This window comes from Rutilus rutilus (genome assembly GCF_951802725.1).
Source record: "Rutilus rutilus genome assembly, chromosome: 20".
In the NCBI taxonomy this organism is placed as follows: domain Eukaryota; kingdom Metazoa; phylum Chordata; class Actinopteri; order Cypriniformes; family Leuciscidae; genus Rutilus; species Rutilus rutilus.
The window spans coordinates 2,525,423-2,544,560 of NC_140225.1; the positions used below are offsets into that span (position 1 = coordinate 2,525,423).

The following is a 19,138-nucleotide window of genomic DNA, read 5'->3' on the forward strand; positions in this document are numbered from 1 at the left end:
TCACGGTTTGATGGAATTGGGGCAGACCCGGCCGTGTGGACCTGTCCCAGTTACCTGCCTCATGCTAAACTGTTGAGTGAAGTCATTAGAGCGCCACGGAGGCACAGACTGTCAGTTCAGGAGTCTTATGAGGGGAACTGGGGAAGAGGAGCTGACAGTCGTTGACGGTTTTAACATGATCATTTTATGCTTCACTTTGTTTGAGATTTGCAAATAGAGATTAAGGATAGTTTCACTATTTTTCATGACTGACCCCGTTAGCGCATGCTTTTCTCAGTTGCTTGTAAAAAGATCATATGGAAAGCATCGCAATCTATTTTATCCCTTGTTTATGTTTACAAAACACGGCAACACTTTACAATAAGGTTCATTAGTTAATGTATTAACTAACATGATCAATACATGTGTTACAGTATTTATTAATCTTTGTTAATGTTAGTTAATAAAAATACAGCTATTCATTGTTTGTTCATGTTAGTTCACAAGGCATTAACTAATGTTAACAAATACAACCTTTGATTTTAATAACGTATTAGTAAATGTTTAAATTAATATTAACTAAGATTAATAAATGCTGTAGATTGTTCATTCTTAGTTCGTGTTAACTAAGGTACTAATGTTAACTAATGAATCTTATTGTAAAGTGTTACCCAAAACATACAAATCATTGTTATTTTAGTATTGAGTTTTATTCATATGGTATTTATTAATATCTTTAACAGGGTTATTATCGTTAACTAAAACTATTAAAAACATTTCTGTTAATTGAAATAAAGCTCAAATAAAATAAAATATAAACAAATATTAGTTGAGAAGCTTGCCTTGGCAATCAACTGAAATAATCTTAAATTGAAGCACTAAAATTATTAACTAAAAAACTAAAACTGAAATGAAAATAAATTAAACCCTAAATTGAAAAAACAAAAAACAAATAAAATGACGAAAGCATATGATGATTTTTTTTTTTACCAGCCATGAAACAGATTAATCCTTATTAAAGTTACAAAAGTTATGTAGTCAAGAGCAAAGAGTGATTGTTCTTTGTCTTTTGTTGTTTAACATTAATGACACAGACGGCTGCAGGAATATTAGGCTGCTGTCACTTTAAGAGCTAATGCACGGATCCAATATACTGTTACACATGTGTTTTATTTCTCAACTGTTTACGTTCCATTAATACATAACTGACTATATTTAAAAGGATTCTTGCCAAGACAGGTATTTTGACCCAATTTAGTTTGAATATGTCTGTTTAAGCGCAAGAATATGTGAAAGAGAGCTCTTTCCAGTGCTCGTGCGCTGGCTTAGGCGCGTGCTTCGAATAGTGACGCGAGGAACAAATTGAGTTCCCTTTCGCATCTTCTTGAGTTTGAATATTTAATTCGGCAAGGCATTTTTGTGATGATGCAACACTGCCCCGTCAACTATACCGAGTGTCGTTCACGTTTGCTCACGTTCTCACAATTTTGCATTGTTAGAATCGACTCAGTTTCATATATTCGCCAACAACAGTTTTTTTTACTCGCATTTGGCCCTTGGCGAGTGTTAATTTTAGGCCTTGGCCACACTTGACCAACTAAAGATGTGTGTGAGCAACAGTGTATTGCAGGTTTAATGATCTCCTGCTGATTGTGGGTGTGTTTTGTGTCTCAGGATCTGTGTGGAGAGACTTCAGAGCTGACGGAGCGCTGTGAACTCATCAGTAACCGACTGCATTACCTGGAAGACCAGCTTCAGTCCGCCATAGACAACCATGACAAGGACCTCACTCATATCCTTACAAAGCTAGGTGTGTGTGCATGATAGGATTTTTACTGATAGGATAGATGTCTGATTTGTTAAAATGGTTCTATTTACACTTTGCCACATAAATGTGTCTCCGCAAAACGGATATAAATCCCATCTTCAATTCCCGCGCTTTATTCAAATTTAATGTACACGTCAATGAAAGCATGCGTGGTGCAGTAGCGCTGTCATCAGGGTGAAGAAAGTAGTCTACCTGTAATATGAAACTTTCCTGTAAATGTGAAGATACATTTCTGGCTCTGACAGATTTTAAGTCGTAATTTTGGCCACCCCTGTAATGGCTCATACCATTAACATTACATGAGCCGTTGAATACGCTATTAAACCACGCTCATTCAGAATGTGCATTTATTACATAGACGAAGAACATAATGTGTTTAAAATGCATATACACAGTTCAGTTGAATAACATTAGGGCTGAACGATATGGACAAAATTTTATATCTCGATTTTCATGCCAGATATCTCGATATCGATACAATACGATATGACTACGTAAGTACTAAAAAAAACAATACATTTAGAGTTTGTAAAATACACACTGATGTCTATGGAAGAGGTAATAATAATCCTTTCCATTATAATTCGACACGTTTTATTCATATCAGATACACATTGTGTAAGTAACTTCAATGTTTACTCTTCTATTCCCAGTTCACCAGCCACTTACTTTTAAGTATTTCGGGAGAAGTGGATGAATTCACGTGTTGTAAACATAGAGGTTGTGAATCCAACAGATCCGATTCTCTGAACTGCGTCTGCGGCACAAACTAACACGGCGGCGCCCATCGCGCATACAGCTCAACTAACGCGATCGTTATAAAGGTGTTTAAACAACAATATACTTCCACTTGCATGTATTTGACAATCGGAATATCAGATATTTCATGCCATAGCTAACACATTTGTGAATATTCTGAATAAAAAAGGAAAAATGACATAAAAGCAGATCATCATTCATTCAGCGCTGTTGCTGCTGCTCGGATTTCTCGAAAGTGTTTTCGGAAGGCATTTACACCTGGTCTTTTCACGATCGGATCCACCCAGAAAACCCTAGTAACGCCCTAGCAACCACTTAGAATATTCTAGCAATGCCCTAGCAACCACCCAGAGCACCTTAACAATGCCATAGCAACCACCTTGAACAATCTAGCAATGCCCCTAGAAACCTGAACTCATTATTCTGCACTCATTACGGATGTGTCCTTCTGGGTTTCTTCATGTCACTCTTATTGGTTGTCAGACTGGAATGAAATGATCTGTGCGCTTCATTCTCATGTTCTCAGCGACTCCATCATTCCTCCGTCACTTACAGCCACAGGAACACGTCTCATGCGCTCATTAGAGCCCTTAATGTGGCGCTTTAAAACTCGTCTCGTTTGACAGCACATGATGCTCTCCTCTGGACGGGAATTAAGGATAATCCTTGAATGCATCACTGGCCGTTTCTTTTCTTTTTTGAGAGATATTGAATATGAGGGATAAGAAAAGGAACTGCTTTTAGTTATTAGAGAAATTCTGAGCTCAGCAAAGGTTGAAAAGGGGAATGGAGAGAGCCTAGTCCGCCCGTCACTCTCCAGTGAGATTAAAGCGTGAGATGAAGGGAAAGGTTATGACATAGTGCGCTGTCATCGCTCTGACATCTTCATATTTCTGCCGAGTGGATCCGTGCTTTGCTTTCACTGAGAGGAAACAATATAGAGGACATTGATTTGAGTATTTCTCGTTCTGCTTCAGGATCAAGGTTTTACATTAGACATCAATGGGCACTACTTTCAGTTATTTTATGCTTAATGTATATGATGTTTCCATGCACGTTCTTAATAAGCCGAAAATGCTTATCAGAGGAAAGTCATAATCGTCTCAAGCATAAACCGATAGTCGATAAACCCGATTTCGCCAAGCATTTAAACACATAAACCTGCTGTCTGTCGGCTTATTGAAGTGCGCGTGTGTGATGTGTGACAGGAACGCGTCCTTACTGTGGATTTCCGCGCATCCAGACAGAGCGAGTGTTTTGCAGTAAGGGAGGAGGAGATATATATCGCATACTCAATCTTTCTTGATCACACTCTTTCCTGAAATCTCGAGCAGCAGCAGAAGTGGTTCTTGAGAGGATCATATATGAGCCGCATGTTTCCCGCTGACATGTTGCAATGCTCTTCTGCGGTTATTAATGCTTTGTTTAACATCAAAACTGACATGACAAATGAAATGAAGTCAGATACGCAAAATCTAAGGTTTTGACTTGGGATGAACGATATATCGGCCGATATATGTTCATTTTTGATGTTATCGTTATCGGCCCCGATAAGACAATTTGGCTGATATATTAAAGTCGATAAATAATGGATTATTTCCTTCAGCTGAGACACTTCAGATGCGCACTGTTCAACATGATGGGTTTAAACTGCTTGAAATATGATTGGAATCACTTCAAAAATGGAAAAGATAGTTAAGTGCAACATGTGCTGTCATATAAGCAATATAATATTCTAATGAGAACGTTATAATTGTGTGTTTAGGATGTGGCGTTTAATGGTGAGACTTTTGTTATTGTAATCAGGCTCTCAAAAATTATATAAAAATGTACATTTATCAGACAAATAGACAACAGGTTATTTCAATAAGCGGATTTTTCAGCGTACTAATGTGCATGTAAACATGATGAAGAACAGTAACTTGAGGAACACATGAAGCTTGTTTGATTGCACTGGTTAAGCAGACAGATGAGCAGATAAACACGTAATAAGCCGAGGTTTGAGCCTGAGGAACTTCATTAGATTGAAGTGCGCGTGTGTGCATCTAAAGAGGGTCGCACACCGGACGAGAAGCGCAGAAACAACAAACAACGCAGAAACCCTTTTGACTGACAAATATATGTTAAGATAGCATTTGTTTCAAGAAAAAATAAAAATGGATAAAACTCTCTGATGTACACATTATTCTCTGAGTGTACACACCGGCGGCGCCAAACAACGGCACAGACAGACTATAAATACACACGTTTGTGTGTATATTATGAATATTTGTTTACACAGAACTACTAATAGAGGGTGAATTGAGAAAAAAAATGTATTTACAAAAAATAATGCATAATGCATTATAGTCATTTTATTTCCGGCCATGCATTATTGCATTATTTTTATCACAATAAGAGATCTCAGATGGTGCATTTTGTTAGTAGAGTTGCGACAGATTTAGTTTTTCTTTTGCAGACTGTTAAATGTCTGTCATTTGAATTGCTTATGCGAGGGTCAGTCTGTCATTCTTATTCTTCAAATTAACCCTTTCATGCATGAATTAAAGTGTTAATTCATGCATGAACCTCAGTCAGGATTTTTTTCCCATGTGTTTTTATTGCTGTTAGGGCATGAAAAACAAGATCTGAATGTTTTTTTTTTTTTTACACATTTTTCAAAGGGATTTTCATATGTCCACTTGAGTGGACAGCATGCGTTTATGGTTTGAACTGAAGAGATACTGTATTAAACATAATACAATAATCAAACAGATTTAGTGTGTGTATTTAACAAACCAATCAATAAAATTATATCGAATCGTGTGAAAACTATAAAATATATTCAACAAATATAAATGCGTATTATGCATATTTATTATAAATATAAACTTGTATTATGGATTCTGTTTGAGCATTTGTGATCCTACTAGTGAATGAGTAGATGATGTTTGGTCACGTCTTCTTTAACTCTAATGCCCACTGTCCTTAGAGAAAGAGGTTCAAGAAGTGAAGGCCACTCTTCAAACCATGCTGTCACAGCTGAAGGAGGAGGAGGAGGAGGAGGATGATGAAGAGAAGTTTAGTGATGGAGAAGAAGAACAGGTTGATGAAGATGAAGCCCTAGAAGAGGAGCATTACTTCAGTGACAGCTGGGAAATCTGAACAGACTCATGAATTATATTTATATTGTGTCCAGTGTCTGTATTTTATGTTGATGTTGCCTGTGAAAGTCTGTTTTCCATACTATTATGTTGCACTGAGCTCTAGCACTTAAAGGGATTAGATCATCTAAAAAAATAAAATCATCGGTTCATTTACTCGTCATTCCTAAAGCATTTGCGTTTACTCTAAGGTGCATTTTTAGTCCTATCCACTTTGGTTGGAAAGCATTTTTTTTTTTTCATGCAAATGTATTTGGAATGACATGTGAGTGAGTAAATGTCAACAAAATCTTTTTTTTTCCTTTATTAAGACCACTAACCATGTGAATCTTGTTTCCACAGTTGCCTTAAAATACAAAATGTAATTCCTCTCAGTGTTGCCAACCACTATTTTATTTGTATTCTAATGAGTTAGTGCTTAGTTATTTAATGTACTCTATTTGTCAGCCGTTTCCTTGCTTCTGCATCCAACAAAAGGCCTGATTTTGGAGCGTCCAGTTATTTCAGTATATTTAAAAAGCATGGCATCTTATTTATTTATTTAAATTGCTTTGATATATCATTATTATTTCAAAAACCCCATATACATGAAAATCAGTGTGGGACCAATTTTTTTATATATAGATTTAAAGACCAACAGACACCAAAAGCCAAAATCAGAAAGAGCAAACCGTAACCTTCCCAGTCAGGAGTCAGGACTGAGTTTAAGGAGCTCACGTGTGGCGTACGATTGAACTCTGAAGAGTGTTTTCAGGTTCATGACAGAAGTATGTGGTGCTTTGACTTGTTGAAGTGTGTGAAGCTTCACTTTAGGCTTGTTCAGCGACTGTATTTCAGCCCTGCTGATTCTGTGTGAATTATGAGGGTCATGTGGCATCAAGTGCCTTTTTTTAGACTATTTTATATTGTCTGGTTATTTAAAAAAGAAACAGGTGCTTTTAAAGTTTTTTTTGTACTTAATTTCTTGAAGTTTTTTAACAAAGCACTTTTCAGATGTAAGCTGTTTTTGTCATTGTGGTGAAAATGTCATTTGTTTGTTTGTAATTGTTTGTACTAATCACATGAATGTGTGTTTGCATGTTCACTTTTAATTTTTTTTGTTTTAAATACATTATATACCCTCTGCAAAAATGCTTTTGTATTTTTCTATTATTTGCAAAATATTTTTTTTATTGTTATTTGCAGTTAGTGAAAAAATGAGGGCGGGACTTGATTTTATCCATGAGAAATGTATTGGACATTGAAAATTTTCCTCATGTCCAGTTTCATTCAGAAATGTCAGATTACAGCAATAAAACGGGGTTTAAACCAGGTAAAATTGAAAGTGCCCCATCATGCTTTTTTGATTATTACCTTTCATACGGTGTGTAATATATCTGATTTTGAATGTAAAAGGTCTGCAAAGATCAAATTGCATGAATTTATTGTCTCTCTTCTGTGCTGCAAATCCATATTGCTGCACTTCCAAAGACTTATTGTTCATATCACTGTGAGGAAAAGCTCAAATTCAGATATAGTAATGGGCATTTGGTTTCCGACTCGCGCTGTAAGCATTCGACCAATCACAGCAGACTGGGCCGTCTGACCAATCAGAGCAGAGTAGCTCGCCATAAGGAGGGGCTTAGAGAGACTGAATCTTTGAATGAACCGTTTTCAGACTCTTTGAGGAAAGAGCTGATCCTGCATTGTATATAATGAGAAAATTAAAGTGTTTGTAAACCTGTAGTAGGACCAAGCGGCAACATTCTAATCTGAACAATGAAGCCTACCCGGAAGTGCGAAAAACTGCAATACATCGAAAATCCGCTAGGGGCAGGAGATACAGACGGTTGGTCCGGGAACGACCCCGGGAACGCCCTGTCACCTGATGTGAATTTAGCCTGTGGGGGAAAACCAGGGGGGTAATCGAGCTCTCGATTTCCGTACCACCCCCGGAAGCTGCCATTGGCTAACAAGCCATCACCTGCTGTTAGCATCCCATTGACTCCCATTCATTTTGGCGTCTCTTTGACAGCGAATAACTTTACATCTGAGGCGTTTAAAGACTCCATTTGCCCATTACTTATTTCTAAAGAAACACGACAATGTATAAAATGCTCCATTACCTTGTATCTGACGTTATGGCCCCGTAGAAGCAGTTTTTGTAAAAATAGGCTAACGATTGCGTCATAACCACGCGACTCTCTGGAAATTACCGTAGAGACAGGAGGAGAAGCTCGCAGTCAATCGGGGGGACATGGAGGCATAAAGTCAAGGGAGAAGCCCATAGAGAATCATAAAGTTGCTCCTGCTCCTAGCTCATGGACAGCTCCTACTCACGCTCTCCGTCTCTGCAAGATTCGGAAGGGAATGATTCAGATTTCTCTTGGCACAGCTACTAGAAGACTTACAACTGTCAGACAGGTTGCTCACGTCACATCCACGTCGTCAAGCTCAGTGTGAGTCTGCGCAGTTCGCTCAGCCATCAGGAAGTGAGTGCTTCTAATTTGCTTCACTTTTCTCCGTTGAAACCTATGGAGTCGCTGTGTCCAGTTTATATACTGTCTATGGGGAAAACATTGCCTTGGCGCTCATTGAAATACACGGGACAATCATGCCGAAGAGTTGCTGTGTCGTTTTCTGTACCGCCAATAAACAAACAAATTATGAATTGAAGTTCTACATCCTTCCTAATAAACACACAGAATCGGAAAGGAGGACAAAATGGCTTTTGAGATTTCTTTTTTGAGATTACAGTGTGAGTAGATCCCTGTGTGATATAGTAGTGGGTGTTAAATTCGTATTAGCCAGATTTGTCTACATCCTTTACGAAAAAGAACTATAGTAATCCTATAAGATTTCTATAGTAGTGTATAATACTTCTGTGATGTTCTGTAATGCCTCTAAAGTACTTCTATAGTATCCCAAAATACTATAGTATTCCTATAGTTGTTTTTCATAAGGGATGTCTCATTCACATTAGCGTTATCAGCTGAAGGCTCGCTTGATAGGCCAATCACGAACCTATGGAGTAGTTCGAGGTCTACACTCAATACAGACTGCAGTCTGTGAGTTAGGGATAACTGTCAGCACAGTCCCTCGGCAACTTCGTACTACTGATCACCGTTTTACAAAAGGAGTGAAGCATATGTACAATTGTTAAGTGACAAGGTTTTATGGAGTTATAGTATGCATGCAACATATACGAAAGTTGATTGAGTTATAGGCTAATGTTACCGCTACAGCTACCGCAATGTAGGCTACCTGGAGATTCAACCAGATAGCAAAATATGTCTGGAAACGACACCTCCGGCCATTTGGTTTCAGTTTTTAATTAAATAAGGGCAATCATAACCTACATTTTGCAATGTACCGTTGCCGGTCGGCAGGCGTCAATGATAATAATAATAATAATAAATTTTATTTGTAAAGCACTTTACATTTGACACCAAATCTCAAAGTGCTACAGTAGAACATAATTAAAAACAATACAGTATTACAATAAAAACACAACATGTTAAAAGACGGGACTAAAAACAAGCTTTAGCTGTTAAAATAAGCCTGTGTAAAAAGGTGGGTTTTTAGTCCTTTTTTGAATGTGTCCACTGTCTGCGGGGCCCTGAGGTGGTCTGGGAAGGCGTTCCACAGGCAGGGAGCAGCGACTTGAAAGGCCCTGTCGCCCATTGTTTTGAGCCGTGTCCTGGGCATGACCAAACGGTGCTGTTGGCCTGACCGGGTTCTGGTTGATGAATTTGGCGTGAGCAACTCAGTGAGGTAAGTGGGGGCCGCACCGTGCAGACAGTGATGGGTATGAAGGAGGACCTTATATTCTATGCGGGACTGAATGGGGAGCCAGTGCAGTGAACGAAGGATGGGGGTGATGTGCTCATGTTTTCGCACCCTCATCAGGACCCTGGCAGCGCTGTTCTGAACATACTGGAGCTTTTGAAGGCTCCTGCCAGGAATCCCAACGAGGAGTGCATTACAGTAGTCCAGCCTGGAGGAGACAAAAGCATGGACGAGCTTCTCTGCAGCAGAAATGGAGAGGGAGGGGCGCAGTTTGGAAATATTGCGGAGGTGAAAGAATGCAGTTTTGCAGATGGAGGTGACATGACTGTCGAAGGAAAGGTGGGGGTCAAATTTTACCCCTAGGTTAGTAACAGAGGAAGAGAGGGGAGTGGTGTGTCCAAAGAGTGAAACAGTGGTGATTGGAGAGGAGCGGAGTTGATGAACAGTTCCAGTTTGAATGACCTCTGTTTTGGAGCCATTCAGCTGCAGGAAGTTTTGACTCATCCACGCCTCTATCTCCTCCAGGCAGGAGCTAAGGCGGGCAGTCGTGGCAGAGGGGGAGCTAGAGGGAGTGACTTGAAGGTAGAGTTGTGTGTCGTCAGCATAGCAATGGAAATTAACTCCATGCCTGCTGACGACACGACCCAAGGGGAGCATATAAATGGTGAAGAGGGTTGGACCGAGTACGGAGCCCTGGGGGACCCCACAGGTGACAGTGTGGGGTCTGGATTTTACATCCCCCAGAGCTACATACTCGGTTCTATCAGTGAGATAGGAGTGAAACCATTTCAGGGCAGTACCAGAAAGACCTGTGTAGTGCTGAAGTCGGTGCAGGAGAATGTGATGGTCTACAGTGTCAAACGCAGCAGAGAGGTCGAGAAAAATGAGGAGGGATGTGGAACCGGAATCAGAAGCCATCAGCAAATCGCTGGTGACTCTGATAAGAGCTGTTTCTGTGCTGTGGGAGGGACGAAAACCAGATTGAAATTTCTCATATAGCCTGTTGGATTTGAGATGATTATGGAGCTGGGTGGAAACAACTTTTTCCAGGAGTTTGGAGATGAATGGGAGATTAGAAATTGGTCTGTAATTCAACAGTGGTGTAGGGTCCAGGGTGGGTTTTTTGAGGAGGGGTTTGATGAGAGCAGTTTTGAGGGAGGTGGGAACATAGCCTGTCTCTACGGACATGTTTATTATTTTGGTTATGAGGGAACTGATAGAGTTAGTGTGAGTTTTAAGCAGAGGAGATGGGAGGGGATCAAGGCGGCAAGTGGATGTTTTGGATTTACGAATGATGTTCTCGACCTCCTGCTGCGTTGTGGGGGACAGTTGTGATAGGGTTTGAGCGATGGGTGTTGCGGGCAGGTCTAGTGAGGTGCTATTTAGAAGTGGAAATGAGGAGCGAATAATGTCAATTTTTGATGTAAAAAAATCAAGAAACCGGTTGCAATTTATATCAGTTGGACTGTAGAATGAGGAAATCTGTGGTTTGATGATGTGATTTATTGTGGAGAACAGTTTTTTGGAGTTACCTGGGTTGTTGTTTATAAGTGTTGAGTAGTGTTCTGACCTAGCCTTGGAGAGTGCTTTGGCATAAGCCCTACGATGTTCCCGGTAGGCCAACTTATGCACCGTCAGGTCAGATGTTTTGCAGGCACGCTCCAGGACACGGCCAGACCTCTTCATCCCTCTCAGCTCGTTTGTAAACCAGGGGGCAGAGCGGGTAAACGTGACTGTCCGGGTTTTTAATGGAGCAAGACAATCCAGAATAGAGGTGAGGCTGGTGTTGTAGTAGTCCATTAAGTCGTCAGCTGATGAGTGAGGAGAGGGGGAGAGATGCTGGAGATGTTGACTGAGGGAGGTGGCGTCCAAGTTCTTAATGTTTCTGAAGGTAATATGGCGTTTTGGTTTGGTGGGAGGAACTAATATTGGGACTTCAAATGTAACCGCCAGGTGATCGGAGACACCCACGTCATACACCTGAAGGCCTGAAACTGAGAGGGAGTCTGTAATGACAAGGTCCAGTGTATGCCCCCTATTGTGTGTGGGGGCATCCACAAGCTGTTGGAGGTTAAGACAATCCAGGGTTTGTTTGAAATTTGAGGCCAGTTTACAGTTATGGGAGTCCACGTGTATGTTGAAATCACCAATAACTAGAATATTTGAGTGAGCTGTGCAGAGGGAGATTAGAAAATCATGAATGTCAGAAATGAAAGTTGGTTGTGGTTTGGGAGGGCGATAGACGAGGGCTATTGTTGCTGAAAAAGCTTTTTTGCAACTGAAAACCAGACTTTCAAATGAGCCAGTACTGGGCACAGACACGGGGGATAATTCAATGTTGCTGCGATGTAAAACAGCTAGGCCCCCACCACGGCCAGTTGTACGAGCCTTATCGAGGTAGTTATACCCGGGTGGGCAGGCCTCATTTAGGGATGAGTATATTCCAGGCTGCTGCCATGTCTCTGTAAGACAGAGAATATCTATCCCCTTATCCAGGATGTGGTCGTATATAAGTCCAGATTTGTTTGACAGGGACTGCACATTTAGCAGTTCAAATGTCATTTGAGCTCTAAAATCCAGTTTATTGACAGGGCGGAGAACCCTGCGATCCACTCCAGGTTTTACAGTGCACCGTTTACACCCAGCACTATCTATGCCAGGAGTAGCGGTACTCTGATGACGCAAACGGTGACGTGTCAGTTGCGCAACGGGACGCGATGCCGACCAGAGGGATGAGATGGAGCTGTGGTCACCGGATTTAAACACAACAAACCGGCGCCTTGATCCCCTATGGATATATCGAGGTCGGTACGGAAGATCCAGTTGCTGCAGGGGAGCTCGGTTGTTGTTATTGAGAGCTCGGAGATGTTGCATCGAGGTGTCGGACCACAACATGATGCGTGATGTGTTAGCGGCTAGCCGATATCCAGGCGAGTACCGGTGAAAGACAGCGACACAAGCCAAGGTAATCCACAGCTTCCACAAAGATGGTATTCCACGTGCAGACATCCGCTTGAAGGCAGAGGCGATGCAGAACCCGAAGTTGGTTCCAGGGCTCAGGGATTTGAAGCCAAGAGTGGAGAATACACTGTGTCTTTGCCGGTTTCAGCTTAGTAACAGGTATGTGCCAGGTAACACTTCACGTAGCAATCAGTTGGCTACTGAGTGCAAAAAAAAAAAAAAAAAAAAAAATATCCGTCAATTGCTGTAGCGATTTCAGTAACTACAGTAAAAATAGTACGGTAGAGCGGATTTGCGCGAATTTGCAGAGAAGCGGCGAACAGCCAGCGCCAGCGTCCTCTCCGCTCCCTCTAGTCCGCTCCCTCTATTTGCAATGACTCGCAATAAGATATTTTTGTCATTCAAATACACACGATGTTTTCCCCCACGCCGACCACACCCCCAACTATGACTAGATGCCGACTGTATCTATAGACCCCCATGTTAAAATGTCCGTTTTCACAGCATAAATTCATGTTTTTACAGGTTGGTCCCATGAACTTTTATTGTATTTTTCGATAGGTTCCGAGTGCCTGACAACTGTGAGGGGGGTGAATTTTTTTCTAACTCTTTAGTTTAGATCGTATTTAGATATAAAATGTATGACAAATAAGGGCGTGGTTAACTTTGATTGACAGCAGATAACGAGCATGGGCTGCGCCAAGTGGAATTCCTGAAATTTGATGTCTCGGCCATGATCTGACACAACACATCAGACCACCTCTGTATCCTTTCTGAACATTTGTATTGAAATATCGTGCATAAAATGGGTGGCTTTGCTATAAACTGCACTAACCGACACTGTAGGAGGACTTCGCTCCAGTTTTTCCGGTAAGTGACATTCCACTACTATTTCACGTAGTTAGCACTATTTAGCATCAATGTTTGTGGGCACTGCAACAGTTAGCATAATAGCATTAAATCACGGCTGGTTTGTTCGCAAGGTCATGGAGCATGCGCAGTTTACTTGCTCCGGGAATACCGCAAACTTAAAACATTAATTAGTTGTAAAAGCGTCATGATCGCGCAGAAGCCCTCGTTGCTTAAGTTTCATTTTCACTCAGTTCAAGCACGAATGATATCATAATGTTAAACGTAAATTTTTTTTCTTTTTTTCTTCGCGTATAGATGGGTTTCCGTTTCTCGAATTACCCATTATCCTCTGCGGTGCGTCGCCATGTTGTGTGTCAAAGCTGTCATGCTCATGTTTACCGGCTTTTCATTTACCCAAGTATTTTTGACTCTTTTATTTTTTACTTACATTTATTAAGGCTTTGATTTATTAAGGTTTATTAAGGCTTTGACACATGCGCTGTCAGCAGACACGGCTCGTTGAAGGGGAACAGGAATTCCGGTAGGGAACAGAATCGACTGCTTCACCGGTCGCGCGCGCACTCCCTCTCTCTTCGGAGCCAGGCGAAAGTGTAAACAAGACTTCACCGTCTCCAAACTAAGCGCTGTCTTGCTCTCTCTCCCTCGTGGAAAAGTTAGTCTGGAGCCCTGCATTGACGATTCACATCGCTGTAGCCAGGCGGCTGATATCTGCACAGCCTTTATTATACGGTACATTTAGACTCAGTGTCAAGACAACACCATCTGGGTAAAAAAACAACAACAACACAACGCTCCGAACTAATTTAGTGTAGGAGAGAGATGGAGAGCAGAGGCACGGAGCGATGTGCTCCAGGTGTAGCCTCTGGCTCGACCAGCTGATGTGGCCACAGAGAAAGAGATGAAGGTGGACAATCGTCAGAGTGTGCTTCTGCCCAGCCAACACCTCTCAAGGGCTGTGTCGATAGTAGCCGCCTGGGTACAGCGATTTGACAGTCGATGAGAGCTAGCGCATTTAGCTAACGTTAGCCCATCTTGGAAATGATTAGATAAAGTGTCACATCTCCAGAGCACAAAACCTCTAAATGTTCACAAGAGCAGCACTGAACATTAACTCCAGCCAAACGGAGAATAATCGTATGATTTTCATGATCAGAATAATGCCCAGTTTAATTGACGATACACAATATTATCATGCTCCGTAACACAAACGCTTGACCCACTTGACACACAAGATGGCGCCGTAAGGAGGAGTTGCGGGAGAAATGTGACGTCATCGGAATTCGGAAATCTATCTATTGGCGTATTGAATTATTTCAGATGACTCTGCTTCATTTTTCTGTAAGCATTACTGTAAGCATTTACCGTTAAGCATTAAAGTAGTAAAGTCATTGTTTCGCGGTATTTCCCGGAGCAAACAAAGTAAACTGCGCATGCTCCATGACCTTGCGAACAAACCACGCCCTCATGTTGTCGTCAGACTCGAAACCCCAAGTGTTTAGTGCCAGTCCTGAGGGGAAACCTGTCGGGCATTCAAATCTGCCTCCATTTTGTTTGCAACGCCCAACCTCCAACGATCCAATCAATTCCCGAAGGACGAAATCAAGCCCCGCCCTACATTTTTTTCTAATTTCAGAAGCCGTTACACTCGGATATTCGTCACAACAAGGAAAAAATGACAATCTCAACTTCCGTTTCATGCCGACTTTAATAAAAAGCTGCCGTGGTTCCAATCCAAATAACTGTGAACAAGCCCACACTTGATTTTTTTTCTAATAGTCATCATGTCAAGCAAGAATAATAACAAAGTATATCAATAAATTGCATCACTTTTTCTGGGGGTTTCTCAGCAGTGTTGTAACATAAGCTCCAAACATAATCAAAATCCATTTTCTTCACAAGTTGAAAGGTTTTCTATCAAGTAGGCTACAATACCACCATGTACTTGATGTTAAATCTTTTTTAGCAGAGGTATCCATTTTAAGTATGCCTTTTGAAATCATGTGAAATCATTAAAAATGCCTTCAGGGTGTAAGGGGTTAACGACCCCTGGCAGTTAACAGAGAGCTTACTTATAAACAGCTTGAATGATCGGGATTCGTATCAGCTAATCATGATGACTAGAAATCAGTAGTCGGTATCGACTGCAAAAATCCTGATCGAAGCATCCCTATGCTGGACTTTTAACCATAATTTAACTATGAGAGTTATAAAATTCATAATTTAGTTGTAGCCTATGGCATATGCTGCAAAACATGATGTTCTTACTGAACACCTGAGTTAACTGTGGTGGCATTTTGAAATCAGAAAATCACAAAAACACAAGCACATCAAAAGCTGTAAGCACTGGTCTTGAAACAAACTTTAGACCATCTGGGGCATACTTGCTGTTGAGCCCTGATATATTTACATCAGCACCAGACATTGTCAAAATGCCACTAATTTGAGAGGGTTTGCCAGTAAACACGTCTCCTGCCAAAGATTCAGTTGGTACAAATTCTCTACTGGGTGGGATTTATGGGGGTTTATCTTTAAATCAATTAATCAGATTAAATGTGACCTGTCTCGAGACCTCTGCTCTGGGCCAGTCTAGATCTGAGTGTGCAAACGCCAGACCTCTTAAAGGAACAGTTCAGCCAAAAATGAAAATTCTGACATCTATTTAACCTCATGTTGTTTCTAACCAGGGATATTATTGTTAAATAAAAAAATAAATAAAATAAAAATAATAATAATATATATATTTTTTAAATCATTGAAATAAAGCTATTAGGAAAAAAAAACTTTATTGATAAATACATTTAAGTTGAGTTAAGTTGAAATAGGCTAAGTTTAAGCTCTAAAATTACTAACTGGAAATAAATAAATAAATAAAACTGAAACAAAAAAATGAAACCTAAATAACAACATAACAAATCTAATAAAAAATTGTTTTATCAAAATATTAATATAAACTATAATAGTAACTAATATAACAGTTCAAAACACTGCAAAAAAATAATACTGTAAAAGTGCTCCAGTAAATTGGTTAACTGCAAGGTACCTTACCATATACGGTGAAAAACTGCAAATAGTTTAACATTGCAATACATGTGATTTTACTGTAAAATATTGTCAGTTTATTGCTTTTGCAAAAAAAAAGTTCTGACACTGTCAGAAAATTATCGCAGGATATCTTTGGTAGCAAGACCATGACAACGGCCGTCTTTGAATCTCTCTCACTGTATGACGTAGAACCACTGTTTAGGAGCCGCGGCCACAGAAATCACCACGATTGGTCATCTTTCGTCTGGGACAGCACAAAATCGTACAATATGTACTGGGCATCAAGCAGGGGTGCCCAATCTTCTTGGAGATCTTCCTGCCTGCAGGGTTCAGATCCAGCCCTGATCCAACACACCCACCTGTAATTATTAAGGGCTTGTGAGGATATTAGCTAGCTGGTTCAGTTGTGTTTGATCATAATTACATGCAACCAAAATCCTAATCTTACCCTAAACCTATAATAAGTACATGCAGTTGCTTAATATTACTCAGTAAATATATAATTACACTGTAACAATGACACCTGAAAATAAAATGTAACCAAAGAACCACATCAGTCAATTTGTAAAGAAATCATTCAGACTGGTTTTGTGAACCAGATAAAATCAATTCAAAAGATTCATTGCATGATTCCTACGTCTTCCATGAACTAACATCAAGAAATTTAGTGAATAACTAAATAGCATCTGTTTATAAGTTATCGTAAGTCTTGCAAAAAAGCAACCAAATCACAGGCTTAATTCACGATACTTCTGCATCGTTTTTGAAGCTTGAAAGGTTTACGTTTATGGTTTACGTTTATAGCAGTTTCAAGAAAAAGGGCATGGAAAATTCTTTAGAATTTCTTCTTTTGTGTAAAAAAAAAAAAAAAAAAAAAAAAAAAACTCTTAACCGTTTAGGAACAATAGTGTGAATAAATGATAGGGGTGTAACAATATATATCGTGTCACAATACATCGCAATACAAAAATGCAACAATATGTATCGTGGATAGTTCACCCAAAATAAAAGTTTCAGAGTCAGTACTACATTAAACTACAATATTATGCTGAATATAATGTATAATAATGGGGGAATATTAGTGGGTCCTAATAATGCTTATGTTATAAGTCTTATGTACCAGTAAAAAGTGACCTACATATATTTTAAATATATCTAGCCAGTGACAGAGTGCAAGCATATTCGTCTAAAATAATTCTGTATTTTCAGGTTCAGAATCATGAATATATTTATTCTGGTGTCACCATTGTCCAAGCCTATTCATTTACACCCACAATGTTATATCAAATTTAGCATTTAATCAACAGTACATTTTTTTCTTAACTTTTTATTATATGTCTTGGAGTATCGCAATAATATCGTATTGTGAGTTCAGTATCGTGATATGTATCGAATCGTGAAATTAGGGTATCGTTACACCCCTAATAAATGATGAAAAATATTAGGTTACATAGATGCATTTTCTCTCAATTTGATTTAATTCGTTTTAAATATAGAACTGAATGTTTGTTTAGTTGAATATTATCACACTAACACCAAACTTTCAGACGTGCACGTGCTTTCTGAGAACAACAGCTTTAAATCAATCTTCAAGTTGCATTTTTAAAGACTGGAAAAGTCACTTACTCTGTAAGGACTGATAAAGGACGATCACCGGGGGGGGGCGGGATCACTCATCTAGTCATGAACCATCATACCTCTCTGCCCGTTGAATGGGCATTCGTGTTTAGACTTGTCAGAGGGTGAGTCTGTTATATCCGCAATTAAATAAAGTGCTTTCCTTTCTGAACCGTTCACACAACAACAAAAGTTCAGTTCAATTGCATTTGATGATATATACTGATATCTGTACTGGAGTCCTCATACACCACAATCTCACCATTTATATGAAAGAACATGCAGTGCAACTTGATGGGTGGGAAAGTAACTGTAGATAGCAAGTTTCAAAATCACTTTTAGAAACACAGAAATCAGCCTAACATCCAGATTTAGAATAACAGAATTGATATATCAAATGAAAAGTTAACCAAAGGTTCTGCACTAATTCTATATTACAAACAACAGTGGAGTGGTCTCTGTGGAAAGTTCAACTTTAAAGTTCATGTATAGAGAAAAATGCTCAATATTTACAAAAATGATCAGAAGATTAAGCTTATGATGGAATGTTTGATTTTAAATCAGTTTAAGTAATATTAATATATTTGTAAAAAACAAAACAATTATGGAATATTTTGCAATACATTAGATAAAATCAACTTTAATGACTACTACGAAGAAAAAAAAAAACTTAATGCGTGAAAAACGACCAGAAAATAAGAACTAGTTGTGGAATACTTTCGAAATATTGCAGAAGGGAAAACTCGTCAAAAAACAAATTAACAAACAAATTAATTAGCCTAAATGAGTCTATACAATATAAACTTAAATAGGCTATACGTACTAGTCCATTAGACTTTCAAATACAAATGAATGCTTTTAGAGGACAGGTAAAAACACTTACCTCTTTTTAAAATCCCGAGTGTATGTTTGTTTTGGGGGCTGAAGCTGTTATAGTAGAACTCACATAAACACACGCGCGCGCGCTCACTGACTGACTGACTGACTGATGAGAGAATCGGAGCAGTAGATCAGACTAAACCAAAATACCACTGCGAGGGGGGTGATTTCATCATACCGCGCGAACAATTAATACATACATCACTACTGTTTTAAATACGTTGCATTTTGTCGTCGAAAACAATCAATACAAGGTAAATATGTAATAGCGAGGGAAAACTGTAAAACT

At 39.5% G+C, this 19,138-nt stretch overlaps 1 protein-coding gene across 2 annotated transcripts in view; it reads left to right on the forward strand.

Moving 5' to 3' along the window:
* disc1 (DISC1 scaffold protein) overlaps positions 1-8,436 on the forward strand; it is a 59,521-nt gene extending 51,085 nt beyond the window's left edge. The window contains exons 13-14 of one of the 2 annotated variants that reach the window (XM_084391288.1): positions 1,654-1,770; positions 5,528-8,436. In XM_084391288.1, the coding sequence (XP_084247414.1) occupies positions 1,654-1,770; positions 5,528-5,710 (300 nt within the window). In that variant the 3' untranslated portion in view covers positions 5,711-8,436. Of the gene's footprint in view, positions 1-1,653; positions 1,790-5,527 lie in introns of both variants that reach the window. The other variant, XM_084391287.1, reaches the window with a different exon arrangement.
* Positions 8,437-19,138: the final 10,702 nt, after the last annotated feature.